This window comes from Lycorma delicatula, chromosome 10 (genome assembly GCF_047948215.1).
Source record: "Lycorma delicatula isolate Av1 chromosome 10, ASM4794821v1, whole genome shotgun sequence".
Lineage (NCBI taxonomy): Eukaryota > Metazoa > Arthropoda > Insecta > Hemiptera > Fulgoridae > Lycorma > Lycorma delicatula.
In genome coordinates, this window is record NC_134464.1 from 35,197,262 (window position 1) to 35,215,026 (window position 17,765).

General features: G+C 28.1%; 1 protein-coding gene across 2 annotated transcripts in view; it reads left to right on the forward strand.

Moving 5' to 3' along the window:
• LOC142331083 (uncharacterized) overlaps positions 1–17,765 on the forward strand; it is a 282,018-nt gene that overhangs the window by 69,030 nt on the left and 195,223 nt on the right. For both annotated transcript variants that reach the window (XM_075376746.1, XM_075376747.1), the window contains exons 2-3: positions 11,045–11,161; positions 17,277–17,340. In XM_075376746.1, coding sequence (XP_075232861.1) covers positions 11,045–11,161; positions 17,277–17,340 — 181 coding nt within the window. The remainder of the gene's footprint in view (positions 1–11,044; positions 11,162–17,276; positions 17,341–17,765) is intronic.

Genomic DNA, 17,765 nt, shown 5'->3' on the forward strand with positions numbered 1-17,765 from the left:
CTACTTAATACAAAAGTTTATTTAACTAAGAATAGACGTTTGCGTAAAGACAATATAACCTAACCTAATTTATAATCAAAGTGTTTATATTATTGCTACATTAGCCTATTTAGTAGTAGTTTAAGTAAAAATGAAGTAAGGTCAGCACGAATTAAGAAGACACGGCGGCTGTAATGACGTGAATGCTTGAATGACGTCACTGCATAAATTGTTGCTATATTGGCTGAGGTTGAAGACTGCTTCTTGCTACATCAGATGTGTATTGACGCAATTTGTAGAGGTATATAATGGTATAAAGATTGTCATGTCAGGCAACATTATTTAGCCGTTACTGGTGTGATTTGTTACTATACCTACATTTTTTTTTTCTTTTTTTTATGATTATTAAGTCTTAATTGTTTTAACCTCTTTACGTTCTAATGTTAATAATATTTTTATTATTATTATTTTTTTATTTAATTATAAATATATGTGTGTTATTTTTATCCCTCTTTTTTTACATTGAATATAAATTTTTTATAAAAAATTTCTTAAATTATTTTTTTTTTTCACGAAATCTAATAGCAAAGATCCATCCTTGATTGATAGTATTACCTCCATTTCAGGTATTGACGGAAATTAAAATTATGTCAATTTTTTTTTATTTCCGTACTGATTTATGTTAATCATAGTATTTACCAAGGTTATTTTTAATATTTAAATGTCTATAAAAGGTCATAATTTTTTTTGTTTTTATAAACAAAAATAAGTAAAGATATTGGTGAATTTTCTCTGCAGCTCTTCAGCTCAGTAACTAATAAAATATTATTAGAGAAATAACTTTATTTTTTTAAAAATATTTTATTTTAATTAAAAACCAGTAATAATAAATAAATAATAAAATAAAAACTACTAAAATTATTTGTTAAAGCAAACACATTAATTCAATCGTCTCTTTAAACAGACAATTTTATTTTATATAATTGCTAAAACTGTTTCATATTTCAATATTTCGGGAAAATATTCTCTGTGTTACGTATTTTAAAATAAATTTTTCAGATATAAAATTGAAAATTATTCCTAGTTTAATGTAGTATGATTTCATGAGAAGATTTTATCTAATTAGCAGATTTTATTGGTAGAGGGTTTTTATTTTATTGTTTTAAAACAGTGGCTTCATTAAATGGATGTCTGTATTTTCAATGATTTTATTTTGTTGGCGTCATATAAAATACGTGGCTGTCTCTTGAAATATATTACTCCTCAGAACTTCCCTACCCATAATTCTTTTTAAAATAAATATAACTAGTAATTCTATTACGCAATCTTTATTCCACGATTTTAAGTGAACGTTTTTGTAACGTATAGTTTTAAACAAATAATGTCCTTAAACAGATGAAACGCTCATGAAAATATATTTGTACACATTCAAACATATACAGAGTGTCCCACGGAGAAAAAAGAAACTTTCAGGACATGTTCTACTGTTAAAAATAATGAAAACCGTTCATATAAAAATAGGTTTGGGAACGCTTCTTTAGCAGGTGACGTCTAGCAAAAAATTCGTTCTGATTTCTGTGTCTTTGTTAAAATTAAGCCAGACTGTAATTTTTGGGATCCAGAACTTTCAAGACACGCTCCACTGGTAAAAAATAAAGAAGAAGATTTGTATAAGCATAAGTTAGGAAACGCTTCTTTAGCGAGTATCGTTAAGCAAAATATTTCGCTCTGATTTCTCCGTCTTTAGTAAAATTAAGCGGAACTGTGACTCTTCGGATTGAAATTAAGAAGTAAATTTAGCGGTTTTATATAAAATTTGTTTTCGATTTTTTTTTGTCTTCAGTCATTTGACTGGTTTGATGCAGCTCTCCAAGATTCCCTATCTAGTGCTAGTCGTTTCATTTCGGTATACGGCCTACATCCGTAACAATTTGATTCACATATTCCAAACGTTGCCCCTGCCTGCACAATTTTTTCCTTCTACCTGTCCCTCGAAAATTAAAGCGACTATTCCAGGATGCCTTAATATGTGACCTATAAGTGTGTCTTTTATTTTAACTATATTTTTCCAAATACTTCTTTCTTCATAGATTTGCCGCATCACCTCTTCATTTGTCACTTTATCCACCCATCAGATTTTTAACATTCTCCTACATCACCACATTTCAAAAGCTTCTAATCTTTTCTTCTCAAGTACTCCAGAGTTATAACCAAATAAAAGTTTAATTAATGAAATATTTGGATTTTACAATGGGAAGGCACATTGGTTCGAATCTGACTTCATTTCCTTTTTTTAATTTAAATATATTGATTTTTTAATAATTATTAATCTCTAAAAAAAAATTATAGTAAATAATAATTCAATAATAAGAATAAGAAAAAAGAAATTTGGAGAAATATGAGAAGTTATTAGTAAAATAAAATTTTATGTACTTTTCATTTTTTATACAAAAATTTTTACAGAGGTTAATAATTACTAATAAGCCAGTATATTTAAATTTAAAAAAAAAGTTAAAAAAATTAATATATAAACTGATTACACAAAAAATTATGATGCAATATGATGTCCACTAAAATGCAATTGTGTAACTGTCCACTTTATTAAAGAATTAGAGAATCGTATTTCACTTTCAAATGTAAAAGTTTAAATGAAGTGCAGCAAAAAATGTGTATATGTCACAAGTAATGTGTATCAAATAGGCGTACAAATAAGACTTGTGGTGTCCACATCAGATGTTTTCACCTGATATTTGAATGTAGTTTATCCATTCTGAACTAGATATTATTTAATTGCCATCTTTCCTCCCCTTTTTATCGTATTTTCATTCGACATAAAATCCTGCTACCACCACTACCAACCTCCGTTTATTGTGGTTCTGTTAAAATAATGTTTATATTTTAAGCATTGTGTATACTTTACCATAACAATCCTTACCCTCATCTAATATGTTTTTATGTATATTTTTTCTTTGACTGATGAATTAATTCACAAATAAAGTTATACCTGGGAATATATGAAAACAAACATTTTTAGTGTATGAAAAATACCATATCTGACCGGATTCGAACCGGGACCTCTGTAAGGAAGGCCGAGACGCTACCACTCCACCACGAAGATCGGTAATTTTCTCACCTTATCTTTTTTGAATTTCTTTCTGTAATATCTTTTACAATTGTGTTATATTTCTTTTAATATTTTTGAAAATTTTGTTAGGTTTTAATTTATATTTTATTCTGTAAATTTATTTAGTGTTTTTGACACTAAACTACAACTAAGTCATTAAATAATATATCTATATATTTAGAATAATAATGATAATACGCGTCTATAAATATTTACTAATATTTAGCTAAAACATACGTGTTGTGGTTTATATTAAAAGAAAGAAAATAAACAGTAATTCTATGTTGATAAGTAAAATAATATTTCTTTATCTATTACATTATTAACTGGTTCATACTTGTAATAAAATAAGAAGTTATCTATATAGATCATAATAATTATACTAATAATATCAATATAATATAAACAGGGTCTCAGTGTTTTTTATTATTATTATTATTATTATTATTATTATTATTATTATTATTATTATTATTATTATTATTATTATTATTATTATTACTATAGCTTAGAAAATGTTACACATGTAGCCCATGTAATAAAATGTTATTATAATAATAAAACTTTATTGTAGATAAAATAATAATTATATATAAACTTATTTAATCTATAATAGATAAAATATTATGTATTGTTTAGAAAGATTAGGAGAATTTAGTTTACGCGATAAGTACTTGCTGCTAATTGCGCAACCATCGGACAATAAATAAAGAGTCCTCAGATCGGGTCGTAGATAAAATTCCCAACCAGATTACAATAAGGCTCCTACACGATTCAGTATTCATAGCACGAGGACCTCTCATGATCACACGTATATTTAGAATATAATAGGGGAGGGGAAGAATCAATGACAACAAAAAGTAGTGGGTGATGACAGTGGAATTTACCCACAGAGGAACTCTTGAATAATGGCTTACTTCCATTAAACCCTAAACTTTTTAAGTGTGTTGTGTAAGTCATTAGTTTAAGCATATTACGTCATTGCAACGGAAAAATCAGGCTACAATATAATATTTTCCCTCCATATAATATTTTCCCTAATGAGCTCTAAATACGCTGGCTCTAAGTACGCTATATTTTCCCTTCAACAGAGTCGATTGTTTTAATAATGATCAATGTTTAATAATAAAGAGCCTACTAATTACTACACATAAGTTGCACTTCTAACTTAAGAAACAACTAGAGAGCGTCCCCAAATATTCTCTAAGGAATCACTCGCTTTTCATAGTTCTAAAAATGATCCACCTCTCCGTAGCAAACAAAACTACCCGCAAATAAAAAAAGAAGAAAAGAATAATTCTTGTAAAATAGTATTATAAGTGTATTTCTATTTAGAAAAAAAAAATTAAAATTGTTTAAAATTTCATTATATTCTTTTTTCTGCGATTAAAATTTTTATTTTAATATTTAACAACTAGTAAATCACGAAAAGACAGTTTTAGTCATAAGAAAGCTACCTATTGTTAATGGGTACCATGAATCGATTTCCGGAAAATTTCGACATCTATGCGTTTCACATCCCCCAGACCCCAAAACCAACGTCATTTCAAAAGTTTATATATATTTATTTATTTCACTCTTGTAGGCACTATAACTGCCGTAATTTTGCGCCAATAACTTACACATTGATACATAAAATATAACGACACAAAATCTCGGTTGAGTTCGTTAATAGGTAAAATCGTACTAAGGGGTGGAAATGGAGAGCCTTTTCGAAAAAACAAAATATAACTTTCTATTAATTTCTGTAATAAAATAATAGTATAATAAATATAATATAAAATTGCTATAACTTTCTTATTAAATAAAATATCGAATTTGTTTGAAGTTCCTACTATTCTTTGGATAAGGGCCTAAAACTTCTCTAAGTAAAGTTTTTTGATATCACCAACCATTGGTCCAGGGGTTGGAAAAAATGGGTTTCGAAGACAACAAAAAAATCATACCTCCCTTAATCAGCACACTATCGAACTAGTTTAAAGTGGTCGTTAGTTCTCTAAACATTAGCTATAACTTTTGTCTGAAACAATTTTTTAGATGACTAACCCTTACGGTAAATGACGACCAAAATATTGCTGGAATTGTAAGAAGATGGAGCTTGTCGTATGCTAAGCATGTAAAACTATTTTCACATACAACCATTGTCGTATTGAGTAAATCTGAAGATTTTGTTAACTTTAAGGTAATATTTTTTATCTCCTACTTAGCACCGGTGAAATCTACCTCCGCCTTCAGCTGTCGAAAGGCATTTTTTTTCAAAAGGAACCTCGTTTTCCGTTCGTAATGAAAAATAAATTTTTGAGGAATGGTGTTTAAAGTTTTATGTTTATTTGCCTGTTTAATTATTTTCAAAGTTCATCCTGCCAAAATTTAATTTTTTTCATTTAGAAGTATAATAGTATATATTACAAGTAAAAAAATACCGTACATAATTAATACTTCAATTCTGTAAATTTTTTTTATTAAAAAAAAATTTGTTTTTCAAATTTTTTAGAAATATTTTAGTTTCATTCTTAGGAATTATATACACCAGTAAAATTAAAAAAATTAAGCAGAAATCGATATAATGGATTGCTGTTTTACTATAATGGAAACTTTGTTTTTTTACTTTCCTAGCATCATTACTTAAGAGCTGTACTCTTAAGTAATGATGCTAGGAAAGTACGATAATCAGTCAGAAAATGCGGTATAATCTATTTTTTTGCACTTCTCGATGTTTTATGACACAGGAATCCCAAAGATAGAAAAGATGGGAGGGTAATATTCTTACGTATGTACATATATATTTGTGTTGTGTTGGAAGTTTAATAACTTTTGATTGGATAAACTGATTTTGATGAAATTTTGTGCAGAAAACATTTTTATAATTTTTGTTGTTGATATCTCCAGGGGTTAGGGTAGATAGTTTTTTGAGATCAAATTTCTCAAAATTTTGCAAACATAACCCCGCTTTTATATTAAACCGAGTAGATACGTGTATTATTATCATACCATTTTAAAAATAATCTTGCTCCAAAATTTCCCCTTCCCTAAAAATCGTAAAGTTATCTTTTTATTTATTACTTACTTTTTAACCGATTTTTAATTTCTTGTACGAAGTACAAGGATGTATTGTAATCGCGAAAAATTTCGGTTTTCAGATTTCAACCGAAATATCCATTTTGGCCATCCCTGAATCCATTTTGACTAATTTCTGCGTGACGTCTGTACGTACGTGTACATAAGCATCTCGTACGTACATACATCTCGCATAACTGAAAAACGATTAGCCGTAGGATGCTGAAATTTTGGATTTGGAACTGTTGTAACATATAGTTGAGTACCTCGCCTTTTGATTGCAATCGACTGGACCACAAGTGTCCAAAAAAGCCCAAAACCCAAAGAATTTGGATTTTGGACTTCTTTTTAACTGCAATAATAAGACCTCATTGATAACTTTTCAATGATATTTCATAAGTGGTACTTATTTTCATTGGATCCAGAGTTATAACCCAATAAAAGTTTAATTAATGAAATGTTTAGAACTTATAAGGGGAAGGCACAGCGGTTCGAATCCGACTTCAGTTCCTGTTTTTCGTTTTTTTCGTTTTTTTAATTTTTTTTAAATTTAAATATATTGATTTATTAATAATTTTTAACCCCTGATTGTAAAAAGATTTTTACGATAAATAATAATTCAATAATAACAATAAAAAAAAATAAAATAAAAAATGTAAGTATATAAAAATATATACAATTTAATAAGCGTACAAGGAAGTCATGTAGTGTCCACATCAGATTTTTTTTATGTCTTCCTAGGCAAAAGAGTAATACAAGTGACAAAAAAGAGGCAATACTGTGTAGGTTGGGAATCGATCTTTTTTTAAAATATAGATTTTTTGAATTAAAAGTTATTTTTTTGGTTAATTTTAACTTTTAATATATAATCTCATCATTGATCACCTCCCGGCACCTAAAGAAATCTTAGGAAACGTTTTATTGGTTGTACGTTTTTCAGTGTAATGTTTTTTTAGTTTCTTTTGTTTAGCATAGTAAACGTAGAAAGATCAAAATAATTTCTTGGAAGATGATTTTGGTGGAGAGGTAACAAAAACAAAAAATACCAATTTTTTAAAACTTTTTTTAAATTTATCTAACATATAACGAAAATTATACAGTAAAACTTCATCATAAATTACCTCCAACCCAAAAAAGAAATCTTGGTAACTTCATTCACATATTATTTTTTCACTACATAAGAATGAATAACCAATGCCAGTAAAGTATTGCAATTTTGTGGTCAGTGCGTGATAGTTAAAAATTACCTCATTCGTTTATATACAAAATTTGTGACGGTTGATAATTTTATATAAAACTTCTGATATATTGAGAACATATCAACCAAATTTTGATTAATTAAATACCAAAATCTATTTTCTATTAATAAAGTCAATTCTCTAAAATTTATTTAGTTATCTTTTATAGTAAATGATTTAGTCAGCTCAAAATATTACTATACGAATAATGCTTTAGTTGAAAACCTTAATTCTCACTTACTGGTAATAAATTTATGTCTAAAACTTCTCCCCCCAGCCAAAAAAAAAAAAAATCGTTAAGATCCGCTAAACGGTTCTTGAATTTTAAACGAACATATTTACGAACAAATAAACAAACTGACAATTCTGATGTATATATAAACGTTATTAAATTTTTAACTCCTCTAAAATGACGTTAAATATAGTAATAATATAAAAGTGTTTTGAAAAACATATTATTTGTGGTGTTATTAAACCGTCATCGGATGATTTATCATTACCAATTTATATTCATAGTTTATTGTTAATTAATTATTACTGTACTTAATTATATTCATACATTGCTTTCAATACGTATGACTGTTCAATCTTATTTGCATATAATTGTCTTCTTACGTTCATATTTCCTGTGTAAGTAGGCATTATCTGTTACGGAAATTAAGTAAGTTACGTAGGCTTTCTATTATACTACTGTTATTTAAATTGACGTAGATTTATTAACTTGATTATATTCCTCGTTATTGACGTAATAGTTTTTTTTTTTTTTAATTTAAATTATGCTTATAGATGTTTGAATCATACAATAATAATAGAAATAATTAATTGTTAATTGTTAACTAATTAAAAAAAAAACTGGCAAAATAATACCGTTTAAAATATAATTATTTTAAAATAAAGGGAGATAGAGGAAAAAAAATAAAAACAAAAAACATATATTTCAGTTTTAAGAGATGGACTGTTTTTTTTTTTTTGTTTTTTTTTTAAATTATTATTTATATGTACACTTTATGTAACAAATAAAGTTTTCTCTAAGATGCTTCTGAAGAAAATCGAAATTGATTTGTTGCGATACCCCCACTCCTTTTAGAAGTTTTGAATAACATTATATGATCATTGCCTTGTATGTAGAAATATTTGAACCAAATTGGTTTGGTCAATGCTGAGATGTAACAGCAAATACAGTACAACACACACACACACACACACACACACACACACACACACATTTATTTTATTTGCTCATGATGAACTAGTTGAACTAAAAACGTAATGATTTGCAAAAAAATCCCGATACCACATTTTTGATATGAACATATATTTTCTCTTTTAATATGGCTATTCTAATTATATTCATCGGGAAAGTAATATATATATGTTACCGTGAAAGACCGAAATTAGAGAATGTCAATGTTCACCGGTTGATGCCGACATTTACCAAATATGTCGGTGAAAGATCTAAATATTTGCTTAATCGGATCTTCGCCGGTATAATTAAGTCGACAAACACAGTTATGGTGAGGGTCGAAACGATAACTATAATTTAAAAAAAAAATCACCGAATACCAATCTCTAAGGTTTTAGATTACGAGAACCCTCGTAAAAAAAGAAGTTTAAATTTAAGCCAAACATAACCTTGCTTTGCTCGCTAACCTGGTCTAATTAACTTGATATGTACAAATTATGTACGTAATTCTCCAACACTGGAGGCCATTAATCACCGCATTCAGCACCACTGATGGTGAAAGTTGAATAAAAATATTTTTATAAAACAATTGAACAAAGGGCAAACCATCTGACCATTTATTTGTATCGTTATCGTTCATCCATGCAGTTATTCTGTATATCCTGATCGGTCTTTTCAATATATAAAATTCTGAAAATTTGATTAAATTTTTTTACAAATGCGGTGAATTTCTTTAATCGCCTCCAATGTTGGAGAATAACATATATAATTTGTATATTTCATGTTAATTAGACGTTAGCGTAAAAAGCAAGCGTAAGTTATCTTTGGCTTAAATTTAAACTTTCCGAATTCCTTGGCACGAGTGGTAGCGCCTCGGCCTTTCATCCTGAGGTCCTGGTTTCGAATCCCGGTCAGGCATGGCATTTTCACACACGCTACAAATCGTTCGTCTCATCCTCTGAAGCAATACCTAACGGTGGTCCCGGAGGTTAAACAGGAAAAAAATACAAAACAAATGAAAAAAAAACCCTTTTTTGTTACAAGGGTTTCTCGTAATCTAAAACCTTAGAAATTGGTATTGGATTTTTTTTTTTAAATTCCTAGTTATCGTTTCGATCCCCAACACAGCTTATCAGTGATTGTCGACATATACCGGCGAAGGTCCGAATAAGCAAATATTTCGGTCTTTCACCGACGTATTTGGTATGTGTCGACATTCACCGTATGGTGATTCATACGATATCTGGCAAATGAATATTTGTAAGATATCGGTCTTTCACGGTAAAATATATTATTAAATACATCAGGATTACTAATCCTCGATGATTCTGTTACAATGAACATATCAATTTATTTATTTTATTCTACATTAACTATACATATTTCTTTGTTTGAATCATCCAACAAAAAAAGTAATACCTTAAAGCTAATTATTTCTCGATGTAATTTTTCCAAACTTAAATCAAAGCCCTATTAAATTTATATTATATTTATTTTAAAAAATCAAATGTAACATTTATGCATAAATTCATATATTCTTATGCTTACGACTGTGTAACTCCAAAATATCGACCTCATGTTCATAAAATAGATTAATGGTGTAAGAGATTTTATTTAGAAGACTAGACGGAAAAATTAAGTGGCGCAAATTTTTCCGAATTTTGATAACTCAAAATTTTTTCATACACATTTAATGGTCGTATATTCATGAATATATTTTTTTTAATTAAAAAAAATTTAAAATCTTGGTCTTTCCCAACAGCAATTTCAGCCGTTTATTGTGTAACCACCAGTTAAGAAATTTGGTCGACAGATAGCATCAGTCATTAGCTTACGCTAAATCCTAATTGGATTACAGTCAATTTTATCTCAGATTATGGATATTCTTAGCGCGATCTTCCTTTACGTTATTCCTTATCTCATTATTATATTCAGAAGTTACGATGAAAAGAAGAAACAAATTTAGAAGGTGAAAAAACATAATTTATATTTAGGAAAAATACTTAATATTTTAAATATTAATAGACGCCACACCAGCTTCTGTGTAGTAAGGAACTATTTTTATCATAAATAGATTGGAAAAAGTACCGAATTAAGTTTACGAAAACATTTTATGACTGTTTACACCCAGATGTGCGCATATGTCTGTGTTTCATCATAGAATGAAATTCACATAATGTAGATGTAACTATTAGTTAAAAATTAATACAAATTGGTAATAGCGAATATTTACGCATGTGAATGTAGAATAAAATCTGTTAACGAGAGCTCTTCTTCTAAATTAAAATAAGTTCGATTATTATCGGTTTAATTCTGGTAATTTTTCAATTATATTTAGTTTATTTATTGTATTATTAAAACATTAAACTAAAAAAAAAAATAAAACTTAAAAACCAACAATTAATAACATTAACGAATTTATTTTGATTTTTGCTTAATTAATCTTCTTTTTTTTTTTAATAGGTTGCCATCAAAATCATTGACAAATCTCAATTGGATGCTGTCAATTTAGAAAAGGTATATCGTGAAGTTGACATAATGAAGTTATTAGATCATCCTCATATTATAAAATTATTTCAGGTAATTACATTATAATAAATATTTTACAAATTTTATTTCTATCTATAACTGTTTTATTGTGATGTAAATCTTTTTGTCATTTTTTTTCTTGATGAATTAATTCAACACAGAAGCATACAGAGAAGCTTGAACATGGGTATATGGAAATGACATTTTTTAGGGTATGAAAAATGCCATGTCTGACCAGGAGCCGAATCTGGGAGCCCGAATGAAAGGCTGAGACACTATCTCTCCGCTAATTTTAGTATATTAATGTTAATACTTATACTAATTATAGTATTTTACGATGTTATTAAAGTAGAGTAGTAGAATTATTCCAACATCGAATGGAATGGCAGATATTTTGGAAGAAGTTGGTAAAGGTATAATGATCAACAAATTCTTAAAACCTATTTTAAGGAATATTTGGATATCAAATAATATAAAACGAGGATCTTCAGCTCTATTGTTGAAAGTTATTCCACTAAGGGTCCGAAGTATGCACTCTTTCTCCGAGAAAAAGTAGAATGACCGCTACGGAGATTTTTAGGAAAAAACCATCAACTATCTTATACCGAATAAGAAATGATAATATCTTGAAGAAAATGGATAGAAAATCATTTTTAGTGGATGAAATCGAAGAAATATAATAACTGAAGTGGTTCATTCATCTAAGACGTATGGACGAGAGTAGGATACCTTGTGGAATTTGGTCCTAGATTCCTGCTAGAAGTAGAAATAAGGTAGGCCAAAGAGGAGGTTGATGATTGGTGTTATGACCGCTATGAAGAAGCGAGAACTACAAGATGATGAGCGTTTTTGGTTGCAGTAAACGGCCTTGAGTTGTACTACAATCCGTTAAAAATAACAATAACAATAAATTAAAACAAATATATTTTTGTTTTTTATATGGAAAAATAAATAGATTTTTTCAACCATTGGCATTACTGAATGCAAAAAGTGGAGGGGAGATGAGGTTACGCCTGCTTATTTTTCATCCAGTAGTAGATTACTCCAGACGAAGGACTTTATATTTACAAGTTCTTGTTTTCATTATGTTTAACAATGTGAAAAATTTAAAACATAAACAAAGTATAAAATAAATTACTATTAGAACTTCATCATTTTTAACTTAACCAGCATAAAAAGAAATAAATAGTATTATAATTATCGAGAAAATCGTCTTTTTCTCACCTTAAATCTTCGGCTTTATATGAACTAGTGACTTTTAAAATTATAAAGCAGAATACAGAAAGCACTATCGACATGTAGTGATAAATATTAAATAAACTGATCTTGAAAGTTTTTCAGCTATAAATTATCATTTAATTCATCATTATAATTATGTCTTCCTCTCTTTTCATTACTTCCTCACCACTCATCAAAATTTATCTCTGAGGTCGTAAAAGTTATATAATAAAAGTAAGAATTATACTCCAGCAGTTGATTAAATAAATTTTAGTTAATCCTATAAGAAAGTACCAAGTTGTATTTTCTTTAATTGCATTTCATTGTTATTGTATATATGTTAGAAGATCCCGGCTTTATTGATAAGAACTTCAGCTCAAACTGGGTTTGTTTTTCTACAGCTAGTAAACAAAGATCTTGGATACGTCCTTAATTTTAGTCGTCCTCATCAAAGCACACAAATACAATTGACGTAGTTCTTCTTAAAGTCGTCCCTGCATCTTTATAATTAATTCAGTAAATATTTTACTAAAACTTACCGAACCCTGTCAGAATATAAATAAAGAATAAAATGGAAAAATAATGAAACAAGGACAACCAATCACTGGGAGATTGGAAAATTGGAACAATCAACCTCAACCAAAGGATTTCTTTGAAACTTACTTCAGATTGTGTTGTTCATCTTGTCTTATTTACATGGGAAAGGATATCTTTACCTAGGGTGGGAGCATTTAATCCACCGGGTTGGTCAGTGGTGAACGCGTCCAAACTCTCGACATCCAAATCAGCTAATTTGGAAATCAAGAGTTCCAGCGTTCTAGTCCTAGTAAAGTCAGTTATTTTTACTCGGATTTGAATACTAGATCGTGGATACCGGTGTTCTTTGGTGGTTGAGTTTCAATTAACCACACACCTCAGGAATGGTCGAACTGAAACTGTACAAGACTACACTTAATTTTCAATCATACATATCCTCATTCATCCTCTGAAGTATTATCCGAAAGGTAATTACCGGAGGCTAAACAGGAAAAAGAAAGAAAAGGGTGGAGCATTATATTACTATAAAAAAATTTTTTGTTCAGGCGTTGATATGTTAAAACAAATTAACTTTCACTTGAGAACAGGTTCAGACTTCCTCAAGAAATACCTGCATCATTCCAAAAATTATGTTGTAGATGGAATTGTTCAATTGAACTACAAATCTTATACATAATTCCGTCCCCATTTTTTATTATTACGTTTGATGACTGAAGAAGTTTGACGAATTTTGAACTCTCAGTATTAACTCCCACTGAAGTTGAATCTTGAGAAACCTTTTCTCAATCATGAACCTCTGGTAAATTATTGCTAACATTGTCTTTTTATCTATGACTAGATCTATCAGGTTGTCTGTCTATAAGTTGGTATACAAACACCAATAAACTTCCCGCTACTATTATGAAAATTACCTGTTCACGTTAGTTCTGCTCATGTTGATCTTTTACGCCGAATATAATTTGTAATAACACTGCTTTGGTAAATCTTTAAAACCTGTTGTAATTTTTTCCTTAATCTGTCAGTTTCTATTTCCTATACTAATTAGCACATGTGTAGCACTAGTGTATTTTAAAAAAATCAATTCTATTTTATCTTTCAAGACTTATATTCATTTAAAACATCAATCCGTATAATCGTGTTATTTTTAATTTTAATTTCAAAGATAGAAATTTGTCTATAATAAACTACTATTGAACTTCGCAACCGATTTACGTCCAACATGTTTATGGGTATTATTTTATGAAAACGACTATTTACATAAAAACATTTATTATTTTTCATTATTATTATTATAATACCAAGAGATTTAAATTATTTCACCTGTTAAAATTTCTATTTATTCTCACTACACACAGCACATCCTCTACTTCGAGAGTAGTTTTTTGTACTTCTTTTTAACGTATTTTGACTTCACACTTTTACTGTCTAAATGTGAACAAAAACGTTTGTGTAATGTCTATATGCATTGTTATTATTTAAAATTAAAAATTTTATTAATTTATTGATATAAGGTTGAGCTAAAAACTTTCACAATGGTTGGAAAATTATTTTTCGACTCTCGCCTATAAAAAACTATTTCTAATAGTTCTCCGAATTCTCTGATGAGGAAATCATCTTAATAGAAACGATAATAATTTCATGACGAATTTTCAAATATGTACTTCATTAATCTTCATGGCAGAGTTGTAGTATCTCTTCCTTTCACAGAAGTTCTGGATTTAACTTTTGGACAGACATGATAGTTTTAAGATGTTACAAAGATTCATTATTATGGTTGTTACTGACTGTAAAAATAAATAAATCGTAATACTTTTCAATCAACTTTGTTAATATGAACCGTGCTCCCACACGGTTCTATGTTATTTTTCGTTTGAATTATTATTTTTTCATAATTTTACTTTTTGGAAGATTTATAGCAACAGTTAAAATTAAAATAAATGAACAAAAAGAAATTCTCGATTAAATCAACTTACCAGATGACCAGATATAAAAAAACCGAATTTCATATCAAAACGACCACATACTTATAAATAATTATTTAACAATAAAATACAGCTTGAAGTAAATCTTCATTATTCGGGGGGGAAAAAAAAATTAAAAAATTAATTAACCCTGATACAAAAGGTACTAAAGAAAATAATTATTCTAAATTAAAATTTAATTATCTATTACAGTCCAATTAACTAAATTAAAAAAATCAAATTAAAAAAAAGAAAGACAAAATTTTGTCTAAAAAAAAACTATCAGATTTAACTGAATAGAACAGTAAAAATACTTATAAATAAATATGAACCAAAATCCGGTTCTAGATACACTTTCCAGTACATATACTTTGTTACGACTTCTCTCAATTTATGAGAGTGACCGGCGATATGTACATAATTAAGAGCAAAATTCAAAAAATTAATTAAAAAAAATTACTATTAAATCCAAAATTCAAAATGAATAAAAAAAAAAATAAAAAAAAAAAATTAATGTTACCCGTAATAACCTCTTTATAACTGCATCTTTACTAACATAAATCTAAAAAAATATAAAGAAAATAAATTTTCATTACACTCAACGACAGCGATATACAAGAGAAAAAAGTTGCAAAAAATCGTGGAATATCATTTAAATTACAGGTACCTCAAAAAACATTTAAAAACCACCAGATCTATTAAATTTCAATCAAAAAAATATACTACATATATATATAGATTAAATGAACACAATTGAAAATTTGATAAAACATTAAAAAACTGTACATTACGGAACTTCACAAAATTTAACCTTTAATTTTATAAAAGTCAGAATGTAAATAAATCAAATTGTCAAAACAGCACAACCTATCGGATTTAATTCACACTACTCACTGAACACAGTAGTCGATTCAATATACCCCTAACTTCCTTTCTACTGGTCAAATAGATGATTTCAATAGCTTTGAACCTTCTGCCGGACAAAGCGAACCATTTTTCAAAAACCCGCGTGTAAATCGGTCCAGTAGTTTTTTGGTCTATAGCGGACACACGTACGAGCATTTTCTTTTATGTATATAGAAGAAGAAAGTCTGTTTGTATATTTGTTTGTTTGTTTCGTAAATATCTAGACACAGGCTCCACCTCACGGGTATAGTTTTTGCAAACATTTTTCTTTTCACGTAACTAATATATATTCTGAATTTGAACCAGATCGGACCATAAATGCAATTTTTCCAGATATCTCAACCCCAGCGCCATCTAGCGGGTCCAATATTTCTTTCCATGTACATGTAACCCTTGTGAATATGAGCCAGATCGGACGATAAATAATTTTTTTCGAAATATCTCTACCCCTGCGCCACCTAGCGGGTCCAAACTAATTCAGAAACCTTTGCGGCCGTGCGCATAACAACTCACCAAAGTTTCATTGCAATCGGATGAATGATATAGGAACGCATACGGGACAAACAAACATTTATATATATATATATATATATATATATAGATAAGTAATTATCTATTATGCTTTTTAAAAAGTTTTAGGTTTGTAGAAAGTTAACAAAGTTGATTGAAAAGTATTACGATTTTTATTTATTTTTACAGTCAGTAAAAACATAATAATGAATCTTTGTAACATCTTAAAAATATCATGTCTGTCCAAAAGTCAAATCCAGAACTTCTGTGAAAGGGAGAGATATTACAACTCTGCCATGAAGATTTGAAGGACATTTGCCATGAAGTATATATTTGAAAATTCGTCATGAAATTATTATCGTTTCTATTAAGATGATTTTTTCATCAAAGAAAATAATTTAAGATCTGAGTGCTTTTAAATGTTTGAAATAAAAATAAAAAAAAAAAAACGTTTTTGATATTACTAATGATGTTTCTAACTACTTCTTACTTCTTAGTGTTAAGCAATTTACCGTTATTATTACAGTAATAATCTTGTTCAAAGTTGGTATCTCTACTGTTGCATTTAATGTTGTATTACATTAGGTGTTTACTGCTGTTCTCGACAGAGCAGTGCTTTGAAATTTAACTTGATTTTTTATTAATAGTTAAGAAAATTTGTAATAGTTAAAATAAACTAATGTTCTATAACTATTATATTATAATAAAAAATAATTAAAAGTGTGATATTCACCTTATCAGGAAAAATACATATGTCATCAGGAAATTAATAATATTATAATTAGTTAAAAATTAAAATGAGTACACAGTTTGAATGTCAACAGTACACTCAAAGCTTTGAGTATCTCCTGATGATGGTTTGAAAAAACCGAAAGATCTTTCGGTTTGTTTTCTAGAGAACATATATATTTTTGCTGTAAAGTGGATATCACATTTTTAATTATTTTTATTCTGCTCGTATTAAAATATATCAGCGGAAACCATGTTTAAGAAATTTATAACTATTATATTCTAATTTTGATTTTATTTTTTAGGTTATGGAAACGAAAAGTATGATCTATATTGTGTCAGAATATGCTAGTCAAGGAGAAATTTTTGGTGAGTGTATTTTTTTTTATTTTTTGTAATTTATATTTTACTAATTTCACAACCAATTTCAACCCGGTCCCTTTAATATAAATTTTTGCAATTTCGACAAATTTTTCTAATAAAATCTAACTGAAATTAACATTTTTCAGTAAAATTTTAATAAATATTTGATGTATTACGCGTTGAAAGTTAGTTGATTAAATTAAAACAGCTGGATTGGCCGACTATTTGGTAGATAGATATAAATTTATCGCAACATTAGATCTATAAATAGCTGGACTGTATTAATGGTTTTCATAGATGCATTCCTATTTTTAGATTAACATTTTGTTTATTTACTAATGTACAATCGGTTATAATAAAAAAAATATTATTTGTGTTTTTATGAGAACTAATTATTGATTTCCATAAAATATAGTATTTACGAGTATTTA